The 22444-nt window shown below is 34.7% G+C and overlaps 2 protein-coding genes and 1 long non-coding RNA gene across 5 annotated transcripts; 2 read left to right on the top strand and 1 right to left on the bottom strand.

Annotated features, from left to right (window-relative positions):
- Window positions 1-1713: 1713 nt before the first annotated feature.
- On the bottom strand, window positions 1714-3147 carry LOC112941322 (uncharacterized). Its single transcript, XR_003246389.2, has 2 exons — window positions 2935-3147; window positions 1714-2053 (listed from the first exon to the last, which is right to left on the bottom strand). It is a non-coding gene; the product is annotated as an uncharacterized lncRNA (long non-coding RNA).
- A 1338-nt stretch (window positions 3148-4485) lies between these two features.
- LOC101257359 (uncharacterized) lies at window positions 4486-7963 on the top strand. Of its 2 annotated transcripts, XR_011220506.1 has the most exons (6): window positions 4555-4959; window positions 5189-5282; window positions 6556-6593; window positions 6671-6806; window positions 7272-7786; window positions 7826-7963. XR_011220506.1 is itself a non-coding variant. In XM_010321121.4 (5 exons), the coding sequence occupies exons 1-5, from the start codon at window positions 4624-4626 to the stop codon at window positions 7685-7687; spliced, it is 1020 nt and encodes a 339-aa protein (XP_010319423.1). In that variant the 5' UTR covers window positions 4486-4623; the 3' UTR covers window positions 7688-7963. The 2 variants fall into 2 exon arrangements, 1 of the variants encoding a protein (XP_010319423.1); XM_010321121.4 differs by having other exon boundaries at window positions 4486-4959; window positions 7272-7963.
- Window positions 7964-8095: 132 nt separating this feature from the next.
- On the top strand, window positions 8096-22113 carry LOC101248570 (serine/threonine-protein phosphatase 2A 65 kDa regulatory subunit A beta isoform-like). Of its 2 annotated transcripts, none has more exons than XM_004236914.5 (13): window positions 8096-8501; window positions 10529-10937; window positions 11227-11473; window positions 11675-11787; window positions 13601-13680; window positions 15570-15711; window positions 15806-15886; window positions 16774-16878; window positions 19136-19318; window positions 20543-20635; window positions 21173-21312; window positions 21396-21462; window positions 21610-22113. In XM_004236914.5, the coding sequence occupies exons 2-13, from the start codon at window positions 10557-10559 to the stop codon at window positions 21727-21729; spliced, it is 1752 nt and encodes a 583-aa protein (XP_004236962.1). In that variant the 5' UTR covers window positions 8096-8501; window positions 10529-10556; the 3' UTR covers window positions 21730-22113. The 2 variants fall into 2 exon arrangements, with proteins under 2 accessions (XP_004236962.1, XP_010319425.1); XM_010321123.4 differs by having other exon boundaries at window positions 21596-22113.
- The last annotated feature ends 331 nt before the right edge of the window (window positions 22114-22444 follow it).

Raw genomic sequence — 22444 nt, 5'->3', positions numbered from 1 at the left:
TATTTATGTTTGGTATAACAAAAGTAATATTTTCGCCAAAAAGAAAAAGATTTTTCTGCAAAACAATTTTAGTATTTGATTGGTGAAATGATATATCACCTAAAACATACACTATTAAAGAATAATAATAATAATATTAATTTAATTTCACAAATCTTTAAGGTAACTAAATATTAGTAAATAATGTCTCAGTTTTAGTTGGAGCAGATAATAAATTTTAAAGTTAATTAAGGTAGTTTATGTGTAAAAAATTCTATCACCAACAAGTGAAAGAAGTTATTTTCAAACATCATTAAATACATTTTTATGAATATCATTTTCATGACAAATAACTTTTATACTACCAAATACATGTAAATATGGAAAATTAATGCAAGTAAATCATATTTGATGAGAGCAAATATAAAAGTATTTGTTACCATCAGTCAGATTACCATCGAACCAATCTTTATGATTTCATCTTTATGAATCTCAAATTAGTTGATAACACGACTAATAGGCGATACATGATGTGTATTGATATGAATTATACCATGAATCGAGTGTCCTCCGCATTTTGCCTCCATTGCAATAGTTAACTTTCATTTCAAACCCATATTTGCAATTATAAGTTGTGAAAATGAAGTGGTGAAAATTTGTAGTCTCTATATAGAATTCAATTAGATGTGAGAATCTAGCTAGTACAAAACATTATCACTATTTATACAACATATTAACTCATTTGTGCTTATAATTAGATTTTAATTTAGTTATAAATTTATAATGAAATTTTTGCATACTCATGCAAATTAAAAAACGATGAAGATAGGGAAAATGTGTATGTGGACACTTAATTTATTACACTTATAGGATTTGGCTCACCTAAAATACCAAAAATTCTCCATTTTCCTAGCCTTGAAATTTTAACATGTGTCTATTTAATAATCATGAGGATCATATTTATTTAATTGACACGTGTTATATTTTAAGTGGTCACTCAACCAATTAATTTTATTAGGATTGGGCTCTAGGTGTGTTAGATATGAAAGACATATTTTATTAGAATTTTTTTTAGGAAAATAAATGAATTTCTTACTTATTTTTGGTTAATATTACACATAATAAATAAATAAATATTATTTTTTAAGAATTTGTATATAATTTAGACAAATAATATAGAAGGTGGGGATGAAGGCTATGAGTGGTCGAATAAAGATGAAAATGTGTTAGACGATGGAGAAAATCAGTCAATGCCGAATGTTACTTGTAGAACAGTAAAAGAATTACACATCTCTAATATATCTCTTTTAATAATTAACGGAGTTAAGCTTTCAATCCAAGGGGTAGTTTCAAATTTTAAAAAGATATATACTATTACGGAAAATTGCCTAAAATATCTTTAAAGTATTGAAAATAGTACACATCAAGGAAAAAACTTACCCGCACCAGGTGTTTACACCAAAATTCATTATTACGTTATTTAATAAAATAAAACACATGTTAATTAATTAAGATTGAGTAAAATGAACTGTAAATTATCCTTCTCATCCGTCTATTGGCTCACAAATATCCTCCACACCAACAGTTAGGTTCAATTTTGGCCACTTCATTAACGGAGAACCATTTAAAATAATTTAAATAATATTTTTAATTACATAACACTTAATCGCTAATTGTAATTTAATTATTTAATATAACATTAAACCCATCCATTATGACTTGTCATAAAATATATTATTCAAACACAAACATTATTTATTTCACAAGATGGCTAAAACTTGCCAATTATTAATCATACAAACACACATAGATATGTATGTGTGTAAACACACACACAAAAGATAGATAGAGCTTTTAATTCTTGACAAGGTGGTCCTCTATATGCTTGGATGATACCCAATTCATTGAGGGGTTCTGGAGTGTCTTCAATTTTTTTTTCGTACTCGATTGTCCATTTTATTATTGACGTTCACAAGATATTGCAATAGTAAAAGAATTATACATTTCCAACGGATCGATTTCTTATGAGGATCGATGTCTTCAATAATTTGCTTTGTAATCTTGTTTTGTCCACCTACAATCATTATATAATAATAAAAGAAAAAACGAGAGATGTGTTACTCTTGGTTCAATTGCTCTAATCCTCATGGAAGACTTAAAACATTTACAAAATAGTATTTTTATCTTATTTAATTTTTTTTCCTCGTTTTTCATTCTCATTTTCTTCAAAAATTATTTTTTTGCTCATCAATATTTTAATTTTGTAGTTTTCATGGATGTTGCTTTCTTTCTTTAAAAATCTCAAAAAAAAAAAAAAAGGGAGCTGATATTGTGGAGGATATAAAAATTAGTAAGGAAAAAAATGATTGTTTTGATTTAATTATTTATGTTTGGTATAACAAAAATAATATTCCAAGGAGAAAGTCTTTTTCTGCAAAATTTCTTTTAGCATTTGCTTAGTGGAAAAAAGATATATTACCTAAAACACACACTACTAAAAATAATTTAATTAATGTGATACTTTTCATTTTTTAAAAGTTAAATAGTTTAAATTTGATCGGGAGTTTACATATAAAATTTTAAATTTTTTGAAAGGAAATTTATATATTTGTAAACTACGTAAAAAAGTACTATAAGTCACAATATCAAAATGTTTAAAAGATCAATAGAAATTAAGGTCAAAGATAGATTCGTTTGAATATTGAAATTCGAAAAATGTCACATAAAATGAGAGAAATTCCCCAACAAGTGGAAGAAGTTTTTTTTTCTTAGTTGAAGCAAAAGCCTCTCCTTGGAATATAGATGGTAATCAAACATCATCAAATAACTTTTCCACGAAAAATATTTCGTGAAAAATAACTTTTAACTATCAAGAACATATAAATATAGAAAAATGATGAAAGTAAATCATATTGTGTGAGTAAGAGAAAGAAAGAGTTGAAAAATGTGTGTTACCATCATTGTAATTCCAGCTAATAATTGAACCAAATTTTATGATTTCATCTTCATGAATTTCAAATCGATTAAAAGCCCGACTTATAGTGGGTATATGATGTGCATTTGTGTGAAAAATGTCATGAATCAAGTGTACTCCACACTTCATTTCTATTGAAGCCATTAACTTACCTTTTAAGCCCATATTTCTTTAATTATAAATTGTGAAAAGACAATGGTGAAAAAATATTGAACATTCAATTTATAGACTTCTAAAAGGTGGAGCGGGTGAAGTGGGGGCTACAAGATTGATGAAATAAAAATAAGGTGTGTTAGAGGGTGTATAAGACAATTAATATGAAATATCACTTGTCGTTATTTTCTCTGTTTTCATAGGAAAGTATATTTTTCAAAAGTTTTAACAAAACAAACATAAAAAAAAATAAAAAATATTTATCGAATTTTCGTTTCCTTCACACTTTTAGAGCCGGTTTAGATTATTTTGTGCTTTCAACTATTGCTAAGTGCACTGATTTAGGGTTGACCTCCAAATATTTACAACACTGGTAAGGCATCTAACCATCAGGCTCCAAAGCTCTCTTATTCAAGCAATGTCACATAAATTATATGTTTACGTTGTATTCTATTTTTTTAGATATATATATATATATAATGTGTTTGCCCCTACTCAATACATCCTTATTAGTTTAAATTCATATTTGTTTGGGCTTTACAAATGAATAGGTCCATCTTATTAAATTCAAATCGAAGGTCCATTTCACCTTGAAACGCAAACTCATGCCACGTATCACAGTGATTAGGCATCCAAGACCAACAAGGTGACTCCATGTGTTCAAATAAGGTAGTAATCTCGGTCAAATGCAAGAATCAATCACAACCCGCCAAGTATCAAAATGACATCCTTTGGCTAATCATAAACAACATTGTCCACCCCCTCATAACTATAAATAGGGGATGAACATGACATTCAAAGGGCAAGAAGAAAAACTCTTCAACAAGCATTCTGCAATTGGAGAAAGCTACAACATCAACTCGATAGCTCTTCGAAGGAGTGATCAACAGAAGTTTTTCCGGAGATCGACTTGCAACAACGAAGTACTTCCTGAAATTTCTGGAGATCAAATACATCTCAAGAAGATTCACATCACCCTACATTCGAGAAATACGTTTTTGAAGGCCCTCAAATCACGAAGAAACTTAGAAGAAAAGAATCAAGAAAATAACAAAATTGTAGTAAAAAATCCATTAATAAAAACACATTTTCTTTTATTTATTTGCTTGCATTTAATTTTCAGTGACTAAGATAATTTATTGTGAACATTAACTTAAATATTTAAGTAAATAAAAAACATTCTGTCTTCCAATCTCTCCCCTCAATCCTTATGAAAAATAATTAAAATACTAGTAAAAAATACATTATCTACTTGAAAATATTTAAAAATACCTTTCAATTCATCTCTTGGTCAATTTCTACTCTTAAAAATGACAAATCACTTTTTTTTAATTAACACAAACTTAACTTATAAACAAAAATAAATATAAAAAAAAAGTATCAACGTGTACAGTTATGCACCACGTGTCTTTCGGCCCCACCTCTGCATCCTCTAGAAAGGAAAGTTTTATCTCACTTCACTTAACAACTCCGGCCCAGAACGTTTTACAGAAGCCATTTTCCGGCGAACTTCGGAAATGCCGGCGGCAACTCTGCTATGCACAAAGACTCTCATATACGGAAATCAATCTGCTATCCATGGAAGACGGGACTATAATTCGGCATTTGGACGAAATGTGAAATTGTCCGAGACAAGTTCTCTGTTAGGGTTGAAGCTTAAAGTGAAGAAGAGTATACAATTAGGTCGTCGGATACCGGTTTTTACCACTAGAGCTGGCGGCGGCCGTCGCGGTGGCGGAGGAGTGGATTCAATTATTGAAAGGGATGATAAATCGAGGAAATTAACTCAGGCTATACTGTGGACCGCAGAAGGCGTTTATGTATTGTGGCTCTTTTTACTTCCTTATGCACCTGTACGTAATTCATCTCTCTCATTTCATATTACTGTATTTCTTCTGCTTCGAAATAATTGTCATATTTTAGCTTGTTTTCAAGAGTCAATTTGACTAATTTTCGAAGCTAAGTGAGACATGAATGAGTTTAGTTTATAATTGAGGTCATGATTAATAATCTCGATTGGTGCAATAAAATGGATTTCAAAAGCCTTTAGATTGAAAATGATACATGCTAAGATTAATGCAGGGAGATCCTGTATGGGCAATTAGTTCAGAAACAGTCAATGATTTGGTTGGTCTCTCCCTCAATTTCTTCTTCATTCTGCCTCTTCTGAATGCTGGTATGTTGAAATCTCTTTAGTTACCAAATTAGTTTTACACAAAACTTTTACTAATTAGCCTGCACTCCTTTCTGGTCAGATAATTCTGTTGCTTCCTTTTAGCAATGAGTGGCATAATTTGGCACTCATAGCAGTGTTGTCGAAGGGACGCTTAAGCACTGAAGTAAGACTCAAAACGTGTTGAGCGCTTCGCCTCGCTTAATGTGTGGCTAAGTGTCGTCATCAAGGTTCTAACACGTACTGTTCCTTGTCGATGAACCTCTTTCCTCGTCGGAAGAGGCGACACTAAACCATTGATATTTCACTTTATCATTAAAAAAATCAATTTTTTTGTTCATATATTTGTCATTAGTCTTGGACTAGTATATATGTTTGTATTTCTGGTTGCCTTGTGCTTTTTTACATTAAAGCCTACACTTTTTTTGTGGTTTGCGCTTACCCCAACAGACTTTGGAGTATTTTTGGTCTTGTTGCTTTTGATATTAATGACTCATAGTCAATTAGGTTCGTTCTTGAACATATCTCTCCGTATTAATTTGTTTGTCCTACTTTTCTTTTTAGAGCGTTTCAAAAGAACGTCTCTTTCCTTTTTAAACACTTTTTGGTTTCCAACTTTCCAAATGACATGTTTTATACCATGAGATTAAAAAGCATTTTGGTACGTTTGACGTATCTTTAATTTTAGATTACAAGATTCAGAAGTCTTAACTTTTTTTAAACTCCATGCCATATCAAAATAGTACAAACAAACTGAAACGGAGGGATTATTAGTTTCTTTATATTTGCTGGTGTAATTTCTGATTCTGATTAAGAGCTCAACTTCCCTTTGGTTTGGTCAATAATAAACCTATTTAATCATCCACATTTCTCAATATTGAAACATATCAACCAGAAATGTTCGATTATTAAACAATGACCATTTCTTAGCCCTCCATCATAATTGGTTGTTCTTTCAAAGGCCGATTTAATCGGGTGTTTTGTTTCAACTTTCACATCTTCTTAATTTGTTTGCTTGTACCAGTATGCATACCATTCTTTTTCTAGTCTAGAGACATGACTTCAAGGACCCTTTCTTCATACACTGGCAATGTGGAATTTATGATTTTCCACCGCGTGTCAACTTGATCACTTGCTTTAGATGCACAGAATTTTGTAGATTAAGCAGTTAATTACTTATGTACATTCAGTTCAGAGGTTTCATTTCAATTTTCCATCTGCCTCTTACCATAAATTTGATATTGAACTTTAAACAACGAATCATTTGGCAGAGTAGGGGGCATCCACTTGATAGAGGCACCGGTGCTTCATCCAGTAAGTACTTTGTAAAATACAAATTTATTCGTTTCGTGGATCTCATTTTTGACATTCGGCTCTGTTTTTTATTCCAGATGTCTGAAGGACTGTTTAATTTTGTAATTGGCTGGACGTTCATGTTTGCACCTTTACTGTTCAGTGATCGTAAGAGAGACAGATTCAAGGGATCACTAGATCTTCTCTGGGGCTTTCAAATGTTCCTCACAAACAGTATGCACTTTTCTCAAATACTTACTTTTGATTGTGCAACGTTATGGATGTTAGTTTCCTCCATCCCGATGGAACTCTTAGTAAGTGTCCTGTCAAAAAATAGGATGGCAAATGGTATCCGTTTATTAATGATTTCCTGATTATACTGGAGTTGCTTTGATTAGAATTGCTCGGTAGCTGAAGTGAACGCTCTATTAGTGACTAGGAGCTAGCACTGAATGAGAAAGAATTAGATGGTTAAGATGGAATGGGTTTTAACTATTTGCAATTAACTTTTTCTAAAGTTCCTCTTATTCGAGTTATTATTCTACCACTGAATATTTTTGTCCATTGTTATTCAATCTTCTTTTTTATTTTGCTGGTTTCGATTTCTGGCTCTCTCAAGCATATAACTCCATCTTTTACTGTAAATTGTTTTTGGTTTGACAAGAGACTTATTAATTAGCTTTCTGGAATTCGATGCAGCATTTTTAATTCCATACATGGCTATTCGGCTAAACAAGGGTGACTCAGAGTACCCTCCAAGAGCAACCTCTCAACTTGGTTCGATCATGACTCGTGGTGCATCTGTTGTTGGACTGGTCGGTGCAGCTGCCTGTTTGCTTTCGACATTTTGGGCCTTTTATGGGAGAGGAGATGGTGATTTTGGCAGTATATCTAATAGATGGGAGTTCTTGCTCAGCTATCTATCCTCTGAAAGACTTGCTTATGCCTTCATCTGGGATATTTGTCTCTACATTATTTTCCAACCTTGGTTGATAGGAGATAACTTGCAAAACATCCAGGAAGATAAGGCTGACATAGTGAGATATCTCAGATATGTTCCAGTTGTTGGCTTAGTTGCTTACTGCCTTTGTTTGGATCTTGAAGATGAAAACTAGCTAATTTTGTTTCTAGCGGAGACGAGAAAACACTAGTTAGTTATTTCCAATCTGTCCTAGCCTTGGTGGACTGTACCTATTGCCGGTGGGAGGTGGTAGGTATACCGTGGAATATCAATTGCCGGTGGGAGGTGGTAGGTATACCGTGAATTCAATTGAGGTCCATGAAAGTTGTCTCGGACTTCACAGTCATAAAAAAAATTGTTTTGATGACTCAATTCATGTAATTAATGCCTATAAATTTTATGTTGAGATTAATCCTCTCTTGTTTTCTCACACTATATTCTCTTTTAATTTTGAGAATCTTTTTTTTTTAGATTTTGAGAATCTATTATATAGATCTTTTGAATCATGATTATATTATTTATATAGTATTTTTATTATATAGAAGTCAAATACAACGATTTGATTTTAAAGTATAAAACTCTATCTACAGTTACAAGTCATAATATGCCATTGTTAAGTGTACTTAACCCATATTAAATATGGATTATGTGAATTAAGAGCCTATTTAAACCAACTTATTTAAAATATTTTTATAATTTTAAGATAAAATACTAGAATACTTTTAAACACTTATTTTTAAGCTGGATAAATTAATAAATAGTATTATATACATGTTCTAGCTAGTTGTACATGAGAAAGGAACAAAATCCAACTCTTGTACATTAAGCAAACCATTTGATCATTTTTGTCTGCTCAGTCCAAACACTTTCCATTTCATTGAAATCAACGAAGGCAACAAAAGCTCTCTCTTGAATTCGCCGGATATCAAAGGCTTTACGTCTCCGGCAGCCGGCGACACACATTTCCGGTAATCCTCTTTTCTGCTTCTTGTACACAAGTTAATCAAAATCTTTTGCCGGTAGAACTTAAACAATGTGATCGAAATTGTTAATTTTATTGCAATAAAATGGTGAAGCAGCTGATTTGTTTTGTTTTGGAAGATGAAATTGAGCTCATTCTAGTATGTAGGGATTTTTTCCTTTAACAATTTGAGCTCCAGGTCGAGGGTGTTTGTTTTGCTTCTTTTATATCTTTTTGATTTAATGCTAGGGTTTAGCTTAAATCATCATATTTAGATTCATTCATATCATGGATATCTCATTTTTCAGAGAACTTGCAGAATGGACTTTCATGCTTCTTAAGTGAGATGTTAAAATTTTGATTTGTTAAAGGTTTAAGTTTATTAAATGTACTATTCCAAAGTTGCTCAATTTAACTTCCGTTACGGTTTGGGTCCTCTCATGCCTTAGCCCTGAGTAAATGTATCATATTTGCTTGGCTATTTGTGGAGCCCCAGCTTACAATGGCCATATGTCAAAATAACTTGTGGGAGAAGGTCTAAATATACCCCTTAACAATAAAAAGAAAGGTTTAAAGTTACCCCATTGTTCTTTAGGTTGGAGTTCCATTAGGGGTTGAGGGTAAAACTTGAGACTTTTTCCGAACGGCAGGGGCAAGATTAGACTCTAAGTGTGACCAAGGTAAAAGTTGCTTGATTTCGGATAGTACCGGGTTAAATCTGACCATTTTCCCTTTTAATAATGATGGTGGTGTGTGGACCAACTTGTTTGTTGCCTATCTTGTTTTTTTTTTTGATGAAAAGGAAAACCCGCAGCCGCTACCCTTTGGGTGCGACAGGGTAAAACCCCCCCGCTCCTATGCAATAGCTCGCAAACCACATTGGAGAGGTAACCCGCACTAGGCAAGCCTGGTGCGACGAGCTCGACCCAGAAGGCAAACCCCTTGCTTTCGCTGGCAAGGGGTTTCGAACTTGAGACCTCCAACATGGAAGTCCCAAGCTCAAACCACTGGGCCACCCCGAAGGGTTTGTTGCCTATCTTATTATTGATTAATCCAGTGGGCTACCTGCCACAGCCCACATGCACAGTTGCCAGGTAAACCTTGTTAGGACCGAAAATAAGCAGGTGTAAACGCGGAAGCTAGAAAAGCAAACCTCGAAAGACCACGAGTAAGAAGACAACGAGAAATATACCAAAAGACACAAAGATTTAACGTGGTTTGGTCAATCGACCTACGTCCACAAAGGAGATGAGCAATCCACTATAAATATGAGAGTACAAAATACAGAGGAAAACAACCTCAACCAATTCACTCAGAATACATGGGAGGTTCACACAAGTGATAACGTATCAAACTTGTGACCCACAAATTCTCCCTCTAACCAAACTCTCAAAACCCTTAAGACTACATTGTGAATGCTAATTTAGTTAGAAGGAACATGCCTCTATTTATAGAGTCCTAAACCTTTTCCTACCAGAAAAAAGATTAGTCAATCCAAAACCTTTTTCTAAAAGGAAAACCTATTTATGGTAAGAAATTAGGGCAAATAAAACCCAACAAACCTTCCATGAAAGCTGAACTTACTCTGAAGATTGTAGCAGGGAGCGGAATCTGGGATATTGAAACTCTTCTTTTACACCTGAATAGCTTTGACATTCCCTTAGAACTAAAATTTTGAGTTTATAAATATGAACAAGCTCCTTTTTGGCCGCATAACCAAAGCTTTTTATCATTCTCTCGTTCAGATTCAAACTCCATACGAACCACTCTCTTGGAATGTATTACTCTCTTGTGCAATTACTCTGTTTGTTACTCTTCATTCCTCTCTCTTTCCTTTTTGCACTGTGTTTATCTTTTCATTCCATCTTGGGGGGGTGGGGTGGGGTGGAGAAGGATTCTTGGTCAGATTGATTTGTGATTTCTCAGTAGTCAAGACATCGTATGGCAGTTACGAAAATCTAGTCGAATTTCTTTCTTTCACCATTGATTCATTTTGCTTTTAGTAGTTCTCAATATATATCTTTCCAATTGCAGCTGTAAGGGAAACACAATATACCTGTCAATGGCGCATTTGCTGTTGTACCCAATGATATTAGATGAGCTGAAGAATGATGATATTCAATTGAGGTTGAATTCTGTTAGGAGGTTATCTTCTATTGCATGTCAACTTGGTGAAGACAGAACCAGGAGGGAGTTGATCCCCTTTTTGTGCAGAAACACTGATGACGAAGATGAGGTTCTACTTGCCATGTCAGAAGAGTTAGGCGGTTTTATTCCTTATGTTGGAGGAGTGGAGCATGCTCATGTGTTGCTCCCTCTTTTGGGAACCCTTTGCACTGTGGAGGAGATCTGTGTGAGGGACAAAGCTGTGGAGTCATTGTGTAGAATTGGATCCCAGATGAGGGAGAGTGATTTGATTGATTGGTTTGTCTCTCTAGTGAAGGTTTGCCCCACGCTTTTACTGTTTATTTTAAATCTCATCACTTGTTCTAAGGAATGCTATTATTCATGACTTTAGAAATCATAGTCAGACAAACTTACAAAGACCATTTAGTTGCAAGTATTTAGTGCCTTGCAATCTGGAAATTCATAGTAACATTTAAACTCAGAGTATTGCGCGCCAAAACTTCATCTGTGTCCTGTCATATTTTGTCATAGCCAATGACAAAATACAGTATTTAAATCAACCTTTTACATTTTGTTCCTATGTCTTCCTTTTTCACAATCACTAGAGGCTGGCAGCTGGTGAGTGGTTCACGGCTAGAGTTTCTGCTTGTGGACTATTTCACATTGCTTACCCAAGTTCCCCTGAGATGTTAAAGGCAGAGCTCCGGTCCATATATGGCCAGTTGTCTCAAGATGACATGCCTATGGTGAGAAGGTCAGCTGCAGCAAACTTGGGGAAGTTTGCTGCTACCATTGAACCAGCTTTCCTCAAGACTGACATCATGACAATGTTTGAAGATCTTACACAGGACGGTAATATTTTAACTCATAGTTGCCCTGTATGATTATAACTATTCAGTCTAGTCATTCACAGTTTAAGACATGTATGGTTCAACTTGTCTGGTACCCACTACTTGTAGCAGTAAATAGCCCCGCAGCTCTTCTAATTAATTTCTATACGATTATTATATAAACTTGAGTGTTTGTGGTGACTCTATTGTGTCTTGATTTCAGATGAAGATTCTGTACGCTTACTAGCAGTTGAGGGCTGTGCTGCACTAGGCAAGTTGCTGGACCCCCAGGATCGTGTTGCACATATTCTTCCTGTCATTGTCAACTTCTCTCAGGTTAGATTGTGTTTGAAATCATGCTACTTCGGCACTCACAGATACTTTAAATCTTTCATGCCTGTTCAGATTTGTGCATTTGTTTATAGTGTTAAGATCAAATCCTGCATATAATCAGTTACTTTTTCAGTTGTTTAGTGAGCTGTTGCAGTGATTTTAGCAACTTACTTTATCGCAATATCTGTATCATCATATCTTTAAGTCTATATATTGGTTTACTACCTATTAGTATGGTTCTGACTTCTGATGTATTTGGGATCTTGTAAATTAAGATATCACACTATAAGATCAAAGCATAACCACTTCGCCAGAGAAGCTTTGTCATAGCTGGAAATAGTGAGTTTTTTGGTTCGATTGTCTAGGTTATGATAATGATTATTACTTGCTGTTTGAGAAATCTCTACTATAGTTTATACAAGGCTAGCAAGGTAGTGAAATATAAAAGGAACACGAATAAGTGGCTTGAAGACTCCTAATTAAATGCGGTCCTTACTGCAAGATCGTGGTGGTTTGAATGACACTTCGGAAGTTCTCTGGATCTAATTCTGATCATGTACTAAAACTAGGGCAAAGTCACTTCAGAATTAGCTTCATAGACTGATATGATTGATTGTTGGTGTATACATATACTTGTTAAATGCTTTTGCTAGTGCTTTTTATAAGTTCAAATGCTTTTACTACTCTTACACAATACAAAAACCATGACATGGTAATGCCTGTTTGGCCAAGCTTCTGGAAAGTTAAAAAGTTGTTTTTGTTAGTTTTAAAAGGTGTTTGACATCTTTTAGGAAAGTGCTTTAGTTGTAGCAGAAGTTGAACAAAGTAGTTATTTCCCTGGAGCACTTTTGGAATTTTGGCCAAGCAGAAATTTCTGCTCTAGTAGTGGCAAAAGTGCTTTTCAAATTGATCATCTGAACACAAACTATTACTCTGGGGGCAACCTTTCGAACCAAAAGTATTTTTTTTGGAAATACTTCTTACAAAAGCACTTCTCTAAGTAAGCAGATTTTAAAAGCTTAGTCAAACTTGCTATAGAACTTGTAAAAACATGATGTTGGAAAGCTGGGATTCTCTTGCCAATAGTTGATACTCGATAGTGAAAATAGGATCAGTCTTTAGCTTACGTAGTGGATGAATTAGTTGGGGAATTGATGGGACTTAGTGCCGGATTCTTATGGCAGCTAGGCTGGACTGAAATTGAGGAAGAGCAGGACAGATCAAACAGTATTTTGGGACTATAATATGTGGATGGACAATGACAACAGGAGAACAAGAAAGGTGGAAGATAGTACGGATATCGGAAGGTGCTCTAAAGGTGTCGCTATTAGATATAATTTCTAAGTAGAATCTACAATGGGTACATCCGAAAGCATCAATCGAATCTTTTTCTATCTCCTAATTATGGATAGCTAGATGTAAGCATCTCATCCTTGGCTGGAAAAGGTTGTTCAAATGATATATTCCAGAAACTAATACTGTTCGGTTGCAATAAATTTTAGGTTCAGCACAATGAAAACCTGATCAGTGATCTCCAGCAATAACTATGCTCAGTTAGTAGAGGTTTTGATTTAAGTTTGTTTCTTCTTTATAATTGATCAGGAAACCTGGTTTACCCTTGTACTTTGTCCTGATTTATTTCAAATCACAACTTGTTTACACAGATTTACTTATTTGTTGGAATTCCATTTGATTGCTTTATCAGCTTAATATATATGTTTGTTTTCATATGCATACACACACACACACACTCTAGTTTCTTTTACATGTGTTTCTTTCTCAAAGTCACCCCGAGGTTATTTCTCAAAATGACCAGGATAAGTCTTGGCGTGTACGGTACATGGTTGCAAACCAGTTGTATGAGCTGTGTGAAGCTGTGGGTCCTGAAACGAGCAGGTACTAAACTCAATATATTTTACTTTGTGAAATCTACTCTTATGACATTTGTCTAAGTTTTATTTGTACTGGTTTTCTTTCATTTACAATGATATTATCAGCATATCTTGATGTCTTCAATTTTTTGCTTTATGTGATTCTTGGTGTCTTTTGTAAGCAAAATCATAATATATCGACATGCACCAAGACCACTCTTATATGTAGGTTATGTGGTTGGGCTTACGAAATACTTGTTTACTCTCACATGTCTGTTATACGTGTAAAATTAGTTCATTAAAATAATTTCCATCTCATAAGTGCATTCTGTGTTACTAAGTCATATTCTAGAGAAGATTGCACTGAACTCTATCACTAGTTCCTGATTTACATTCAGTGTCTCTATTATCATAAGAAATTCAGGATCTGACTTGGTTTTGAATGTCAAATTGTCTATTTGGAGACTACGAAACCAACTCTCCCTCTCCCTTATCCAAAAATAAAACTGTCTTTCAATCGATTTGAATCCTTTACATATTATACGTTTAGATTGTGCCTGCGGTTGAGTGGGCCTAAGTGCCTACCTATCATATTCAGGATTGATCTGAAGGCTCCTTTCAGAGGTTTGAAACCTTTCAGAGGCTTGAAAAACGGGGGTTGGGGTGGGTTGGGGTGTGTGTATGTGATGAATCAAGTGGTAGTTGTTGGAATGCATACATTCAATGTTGACAGAAATGTTATTCTTCTTTAGATGGGATCAACCAAGGATTAATTTTTAGAAAGATGCAGTATTTATATCAGAAACAAAGAATTATCGTCAAGTCACTAAATATACTAGAAGACCTGCAAGTACTGTTAATCTAAGTTGTTTGGACTCGGGTGTGGGTGTCCGATACGGATACGGATACGGATCTAGAGGTTGGATCTTCTATGATCTAAATTTTAAGATTTGGGGATATGGATCCAAATATGGATACGGGTGTGGGGATTTGGCTAAAAAGATTCAAATATCTAAAAATAGAGTTATAAAACCTAAATTATGAGATATTATGTGGAAAACTTGAGAAAAAAATATTGATCAAGAGGAGAATCCTGGTAAGAGATAAAAGAGAAGGTAGTGACAACATAAATTTGTATATACAAGGTATTCTGTTTTCTTCAATTTCACCTTAGTTTTTGTCTTGATTTCAGAAATAATTGAATCTGTCCAATTCTCCCTCGTATTTGTTCAAATAGTCCAAAACTGGTTGACCAGATTGGGCATGGATCCCACACCCACGTCGTGTCAACACGGTTGCGGCGCCGAAAGTGAAGAGTTCGAGCAACTGAACTTCTCATCATTGTTCGGTGTCCCGCATTGGTTGGATTGAGGGTTTAAGAGTCCTTTTTTGCTGTACGTATTTACAACAATCTGGTGCATAGTAATGAAATCTCTACCTTCCTATTAAAAATTTGTTGCAGGTTGGTTGAGGGAATGGGTTATTGCATTCTTACCCTCACACACCTCATTATCTAGATTTTGTGGTTGAATTAGATTCCATATCAATGTTTTTAACGTGGTACCAGAGTTAGACTTAGACTTAGACCTATCGCAATTCTTCTTTTACCCAATGTTGGGCCCCCATTTATATTGTCTGGGGTCCAGAATCCAGCCCCAGGCGTAGGAGTTAAGGGTACCACATTGGTTGAGCAACTCTCAATCATGATCTAGCTTGCGAGGTTGATAAGACGCATTACCTTTTCTCAACAATCATGATAGGTGACGTGGTCAATGTCAACTTAGTAGAGGATATTGTGTTACTAGGAGTCTATGCATTTGTTTCTCTACCAATGAGACTGTTAGCTTGCTTACCATACAGAGAAATAACAATTTTTGCTCTGTGATATCTGATTGTTGGTGATCATGACTTAAGGAAGGACCTGGTTCCTTCTTATGTGCGTTTGCTGCGGGATAATGAAGCGGAAGTGCGTATAGCTGCTGCAGGGAAAGCCACCAAATTCAGTCAGATTCTTAGTCCTGAGCTTTCTTTACAGCATATTCTTCCGTCTGTGAAGGTAAATACATCTTCGTTTACCTGTTAAGGAACTTCTAATTACAGCTTTTGTTCCAACTGTTCCTAATATGTAATTGAGTTTTTAAATGTTATAGGAATTGTCATCCGACTCATCACAGCACGTTAGATCTGCTTTGGCTTCTGTTATAATGGGGATGGCTCCTGTCCTCGGGAAGGTGATTGAACATTTTCTTGATTTTTGTTGTAGAATTCAGACAAGAAAATATTAATCACGTATTTATGTATGATACATATGTTGATATACGTAACATTGTCAAGTTGTAGAACTTACCGTGATACTTGTTGGATCTGTCGCAACTAAGAATTTTCGTTACTTGCAATATGCACTGCTTTAGATGACAGTGTTTGCATATAAGTTAACTTTTGGAAGCTTTTGTATTCTAATACTCTAAGCTAACATAACTACATTTGGACCTTTTAAAAGAATCTATCTTTTGGAGGACAAAAAAGACCAGTATGATCTGGGAGGTCAAATTCTTTGATGAGATTTAAGTAGGTTCTGCTCTTTATTTGTATGACGCTCTGCGATTCAACATATTCCTACAAATCATCTTATCACACATTATTTAATGGGTCTATTAAGCTTGAATGTGCACAGTTGGATGCATCAACCTGGTTCTCATTTTTCTTCACTTTCCTTATGATGCTTCCTCTTCTTCTTATGAGCCTGTTTGGCCAAACTTGTTGAAAATTAGAAGTGATTCTTTTGAAGTGCTTATCTTGGAGATTTATGGCATTTAACTAAGTTTCTGGGAAAAAGTTCTTGAAGTGATTTTGCCAAACACAAACGTAGTAATCTCCCAAGTGCTTTTTCTAATACACCATTCAAAATAAGCAAATTTGAAGAGCTTGGCAAACAAACTATTTTTCAGGCAATGTATCTTCTATACATTTTTGGATTTTGATTGGTAAATTCCGCTACCTTATCAAAATATAACATGTGCAGTCAAAGATATTTTTTTGTTTGGTTTCTTCCCTAGTTTGTCTATCTTCTTTTGATCTTTGACATTGAAATTATCGAATTCATTTATATTTCATGCAGGATGCAACCATTGAACATCTTCTTCCAATTTTTCTTTCCCTTCTGAAGGATGAGTTTCCTGATGTGCGCCTCAACATCATTAGCAAACTTGATCAAGTCAATCAGGTTGGTTGTATTTTCAAGCCTTGTTCTTTCTAGCTCCTTTTGGTTCATGCTTTCTGTTCGTTATGAGCATTTCTTTGTGTCTGATAAGCTCCAAGAGGAAGAAAGAAATTGAAGATCAATGAAGTCGTATAGTCAACCTAGTATAGTGGGATGCCACTTTGCCTTCTTGTTCCTATAAAATTTTCTTGATCATCTTTCAGTTCCTAGGACATAGATATCAAGATGCAGTCTTATCTCTATTACTGAGACGAGTTGAGGAAGACCAGACTGGTTCAGGATCCATAGATAGAATTTTGTTTTCAGGCTATTCATTTCATGAGTCTGTGGAGATCAGTGGTGGCAAATGGGCGAGTTGGGTCAAATTTGGGTGGGTTGAAAACGGGTCAACATAAAATGGGTAATAATTCAACCCGCGCATAATTCATAAGGGTAAAAGTGGGTTGGCCGACAAATGGGTTGGGTAAAAAAACAGTGACCCATATTTACCCATTTCCACGAGTAAATGGTGCTCAACTTTATAATTTTCATCATTCTCCTATCTGAGAATAGACTTCTCCTAGAGTCTCTTCTTGATCGAGAATATTGATTTCTTTGTCATGCTTATTTTCTTAATTCTTTAATTTTCTTACAATCTAAATCTGTACAGACTTTAGTACCAGTGTGATTTTTCATGCTACAATATGACATTCTCACTAGTGTAGTTTCTATCTATGAAGCCTTGCTAGCCTTTGTATCTTAAACAATCTGATAAGTCAATATCAGCCAAATTATGTGCTTTCTACCGAACTTTGTATCAGTGTTTGCCAATTAATTTTCTGCATTTTCAATAATATTGTCACTATTTCAACAACAACAACAACATACTAGTGTAGTCCTACACATTAGGATTTGGGGTGGGGAGGGTAAAGTGTATGCAGCCCTTACCTCTACCTCAAAGGTGAAGTAGACACTGTTTTTAATAGACCTCCGGCTCAAGACAAAATCAGTCCAAAAAAATACATAATGGAAGTAGAAGAGGCAATAGATAGTTACAGAACGATATACAACAAAGTAATACTACAACGAACTACACAAAATAATAAATAGGAACAAAAGTTGAAGAGCAAGAAACTACAAGAGTAGTCCTACGATTATTTGTAAGGGCATTTGCATAATATATTGTCCTAATATAAACCTTTTGCATATTTGTCACAATATCACGGTGAACAAAAGTTGGGACTAAAGAAAGTTCAAGTTCTCAAAAATTAACTGTATATCTAAACAAAGCAAAACATGTAAATTGGACCTGTGGAGAATATTACATGTTCATAAGACAAGTATAAGGAATGGAATGATACTGTGTCAAAATTTGCCAAAATCATCTTAAACAAGAAGTTCTTTAAAACCCGTACTGTAGTATGCTTAAATTATTAAGGATTAAAGTTGTATACACTTATGATGCAATATCTGCAAAGTCTAGTTATCCTATCGTAGCATGTTGAGTTGGTTACTACTAGCGATTAAGAAATAACTCCATCATGAATTATTTTCTGTGGCGGATGCTATCCACTTTGAAGTACTAGTTTTTAAAAAAGAATTATTTATTTTTAAATTAAAAAAAGGAGGCTATACCCTATTAAAACTGCTTTAACTGTGCAAAGATTGGAAACTAATAACTAGAAAAGCATTGATTTAAGAATTCAACGGAACACTATATTTATCACACCTCCTAATGTAAAGGAGAAAACACAAAAAGTTTAGGAACTGAGTAAATATTTTAGAGAAAACATCTTCAATTACTAGACGTTCCCTCAATTTCCATATTTTACCCATTTTTACGTGTCAAATATGGGACCTGTTCAATATATCATTCCCCAACTGTTAAAATATTGGCGGATCGATAAAATAGGGGCTCAGTTTGCTAGCATTAATGGATATGAATGTTTTGCAGTCGAACAGGACTTGCTATTTAATTAGCTGGTACAAACTAATGTGTGCTTGGGAAACTTGAACTAATAGCAAATTCTCTTTGCCAGATTTATTTTCTGATTGCTTGTCTTGTTCAGATGTTTTTATGTCAATTTTTAACTTTTTCTTTTTGCCTTACCATTCTACTTCTACTTGCATAATATCATGGTTTTCTTAATGTTTTTTTTTGAAGTAAGGCTAACTTCATTAATCGTGATTCTCTTTATGCTTATTCATTCTATCTATTGGTTCTTTGCAAATCTTTTGCAGCTTCTTCAGGACTAAATTTAAGTTGCTTCCAATTTTACAGGTGATTGGAATTGATTTATTATCCCAATCTCTGTTGCCAGCTATTGTTGAGCTGGCAGAGGATAGGCATTGGCGAGTTCGTCTGGCTATAATAGAATACACACCTATGCTGGCCAGTCAGTTGGGTGTAGGATTTTTCGATGATAAGCTTGGCACCCTTTGCATGCAGTGGTTACAGGACGAGGTTGGTATGTGATTAGCTAGTGTGACTAGATATGGAACCTTTCTTTTTGATTTATAACACAAAACATTAGATATGTAATCTAGAAAATGAGTAGCACAGATACTTTGCTTTTGTAAAGTGAGTGCATCTCTTTCACTTTCTCTTTCATTGTCAGTGGCAAGGAGGATGCATTTCATCTTTTGGATCAAACTAGCTGTAGTTTCTGTCTTAGGCCTCATTTTCTTTTATTAAGACGAATAAGACTATCTAAATCTGAATATTAAGATGTACATTAAGATTTAGACAACATGAAGACACATGTAAATATAAAAATGTGGCATTAATATATGAATACTTAATAATCAGGACTATTTATTGTTTAAACATCTGAATATATTAATCGTCTCTATTAAAATTATAAATATAAATTTAATAAAATAGTAAATCAATCTAATGTTAAATCAATAAAATATTTAAAAGTTGTATGATGGTTGTTCATGGTGATGGCTAGCGATGGTGTTTTTGGGTGTTGATTGGGGATTGTGTTGGCTGATGGTGGTATTTTGTGTAGTAGTTGGTGATGGTGGTTGACAGTAGTGGTTGATGGTGGTTGACAGTAGTGGTTGATGGTGGAGGTGGTTGATAGTTGTGGTGGATGATAAAGATATTAATGGTGGTGGTAAATGATGATGGTGGTTGGCGATATATAGTGTGGCTTATGAGTGGTAATTGTCGGTAGTGATCGGTGGTGATGATAATAAATGGTGGCTAATGGTGGTGACAACTGATTGTAGTGATTGACAATGATGGTAGTTGTCTGAGGGTGGTGGTTGTGAGTAGTGGGTGGTGGTAGTTGATAATGGTGGGTGGCAATGACGACCGTTGATAATGGTGGGCGACAAGACTAGTAGTGAATGGATGGAATTGGTGATTGCCATCTTTGTAGAAATTTTTGAATAAAAATCTTAACGATATTAAGACTTTAATACAAATTTTATCATTCAGATCTATCCAGACTCATTAAGTGGTTGTTAAAGAAACACTCTTAATGGTCTTAATGATTAGAATTCAAACATTAAAAACAAACTTAATGACTGAGATCTGAATGATTAAGACCTCCATTATATGCAAAGAAATGAAGCCCTTGTGATTTCTTCTCTTCTCTGCCATTGTTGATACCTGTCAAAGAAAAATGCTTGCATCAAGCATTCGATTCTCTCTTACTGATTTGCATATGTGGTTCAGGTTTATTCAATCAGAGACGCTGCAGCTAATAACTTGAAGCGTCTCGCGGAAGAACTTGGTCCAGAGTGGGCAATGCAGCATATAATTCCTCAGGTTTGTTTGATGCTATTTCAAAGCTGAAGTGCTGGTTTTCTTGCATAATTTCCAAATAACTCTCGTGAGAATTTCTTTTGCTGTTGATGCATGGATATTAGGCAGAATGGTAGGGAGAGGTGAGTTGATTTCTCTTTTGATAATCACTTCTGAAGTATCCCCCTAGGATTGATTTCTCTTTAGATAACCATTCCAATTCCTTCCTCAACTGTGTATCCACTATGACACCCCCTCACGAAAGTAATAGGCAAAAGAAAGAAAAAATGAAAATTGTCAGGTTGAAGGGTTAATACTGGATTTTGTGGGTCCTTGAGACTGTTGTAATAATTCATCATGGCCAAGCTTAGTTTCAGAGACTTGGTTTGATCATGTATATTATCTGCTTTTTATCTGTTTCTCATTGGTCAAGACATGGTCATTTGTTTGCAGTTCCTGGATATGATTAATATTCTGCATTATTCGTTCTCTTGATTTGACCATGACTGATATCAAGCTTGTTCCTGTTTTTAGTGGTTTAAACATATCATCTCTTTGCAGGTCTTGGGTGTTATTAATAATTCACATTATTTATACCGGATGGCAATACTAAGGGCAATATCTTTACTTGCACCTGTAATGGGTTCTGAGATAACATGTTCTAAGTTGCTGCCAGTGGTTATTACTGTAGCAAAGGACAGGTGGTTTTGCTTTTCAATTCTTGTTAAAGTCATTATATGCATCAGTTCCTAGATCTGATAGTCCAATTTCATTTCTTCTCCAGAGTGCCCAACGTCAAATTTAATGTTGCAAAGGTGTTGCAGTCCCTTATCCCTGTTGTTGACCAATCAGTGAGAACTCTCATCTACCTTTTTTTCTTGGATTGGTTACTTGGTTTAGCGATTGAGCTTACTTACGTTGTTGTTTGTTGAAGAAAGTTTACACTTGTATATCCTCACTATACCTTAGTGCCGACTTTCTAAGCCTCTTATTGCCAGGTAGCAGAGAAAATGATTCGCTCTAGTTTAGTAGAGCTAGCTGAGGACCCTGATGTCGATGTCCGTTTTTATGCAAGTCAAGCACTTCAGTCAATTGATGGTGTCATGATGTCAAGCTAGACAAACTTATCTGTTGGGGGTTCACTACCAGAAATCTGTTGTCAAATACTCTCTGGACGTCTGGGATTACGCCGTCACACCAGGAAACAGTTAAGGGAAGACAGAAAGTGAAATACATCTGTTTGAGATAGTGTTATTAATACTAATATATATTTGGGATGTGTCAAATATGAAATGCTCCCTACAGTAAGCTCAAGTATTTACATGTAAATTGGCTGTTAGACTAACTAATTAGTATTGTCGAATGAATGTTTGTTCTTATTAGATTCTTTCTAGTTACTAAAGGCTGTTATATATCCAAATACAAATTTGCAATTCTATCATAGTATGAAGTGTCAAATACTCTTGAACTTATCGTGAAATATTAATTTTATTTTTGAACTATTGACAGTCTCAGAAACACCACTCTATCAACTCAACTTAAATACATCTGATCTGCCACATGATATAACAACTGGTCTCAAACTCTTGTAGGAGCGTGATACGCTAGCTTGACCAAAGGCTACTGTTCTTTTCCATTTTGTTTACATTCACTAAAACAGCTATTTTCTCAATTTTCATTAGCTCACTCCAAAGAAAGAAGATGGCAGATCAAGTTGTGACTACAGCTGCACGTTTTCTGCTAGAGAAATTGTTGCACCTAATAAATAAAAATGCAAATCGTCTCCATATTTATGAGACGGTGTTTGATTGAGGATGGAGTTTGATAGACATA

Source organism: Solanum lycopersicum, chromosome 4, assembly GCF_036512215.1.
Source record: "Solanum lycopersicum chromosome 4, SLM_r2.1".
NCBI lineage: Eukaryota > Viridiplantae > Streptophyta > Magnoliopsida > Solanales > Solanaceae > Solanum > Solanum lycopersicum.
The sequence above is the reverse complement of the archived record's forward strand: the minus strand, read 5'-3'. Positions and strand labels throughout refer to the sequence as shown.

Coding starts and splice junctions, on each gene's coding strand:
- LOC101257359 (XM_010321121.4), top strand. CDS start 4,624: ATGCCGGCGGCAACTCTGCTATGCACAAAGACTCTCATATACGGAAAT. Junction 6,594..6,670: donor AGGCACCGGTGCTTCATCCA/GTAAGTACTTTG, acceptor TTTTTATTCCAG/ATGTCTGAAGGACTGTTTAA. Junction 6,807..7,271: donor TCAAATGTTCCTCACAAACA/GTATGCACTTTT, acceptor AATTCGATGCAG/CATTTTTAATTCCATACATG.
- LOC101248570 (XM_004236914.5), top strand. CDS start 10,557: ATGGCGCATTTGCTGTTGTACCCAATGATATTAGATGAGCTGAAGAAT. Junction 11,474..11,674: donor TGAAGATCTTACACAGGACG/GTAATATTTTAA, acceptor TCTTGATTTCAG/ATGAAGATTCTGTACGCTTA. Junction 20,636..21,172: donor TGCAGCATATAATTCCTCAG/GTTTGTTTGATG, acceptor ATCTCTTTGCAG/GTCTTGGGTGTTATTAATAA.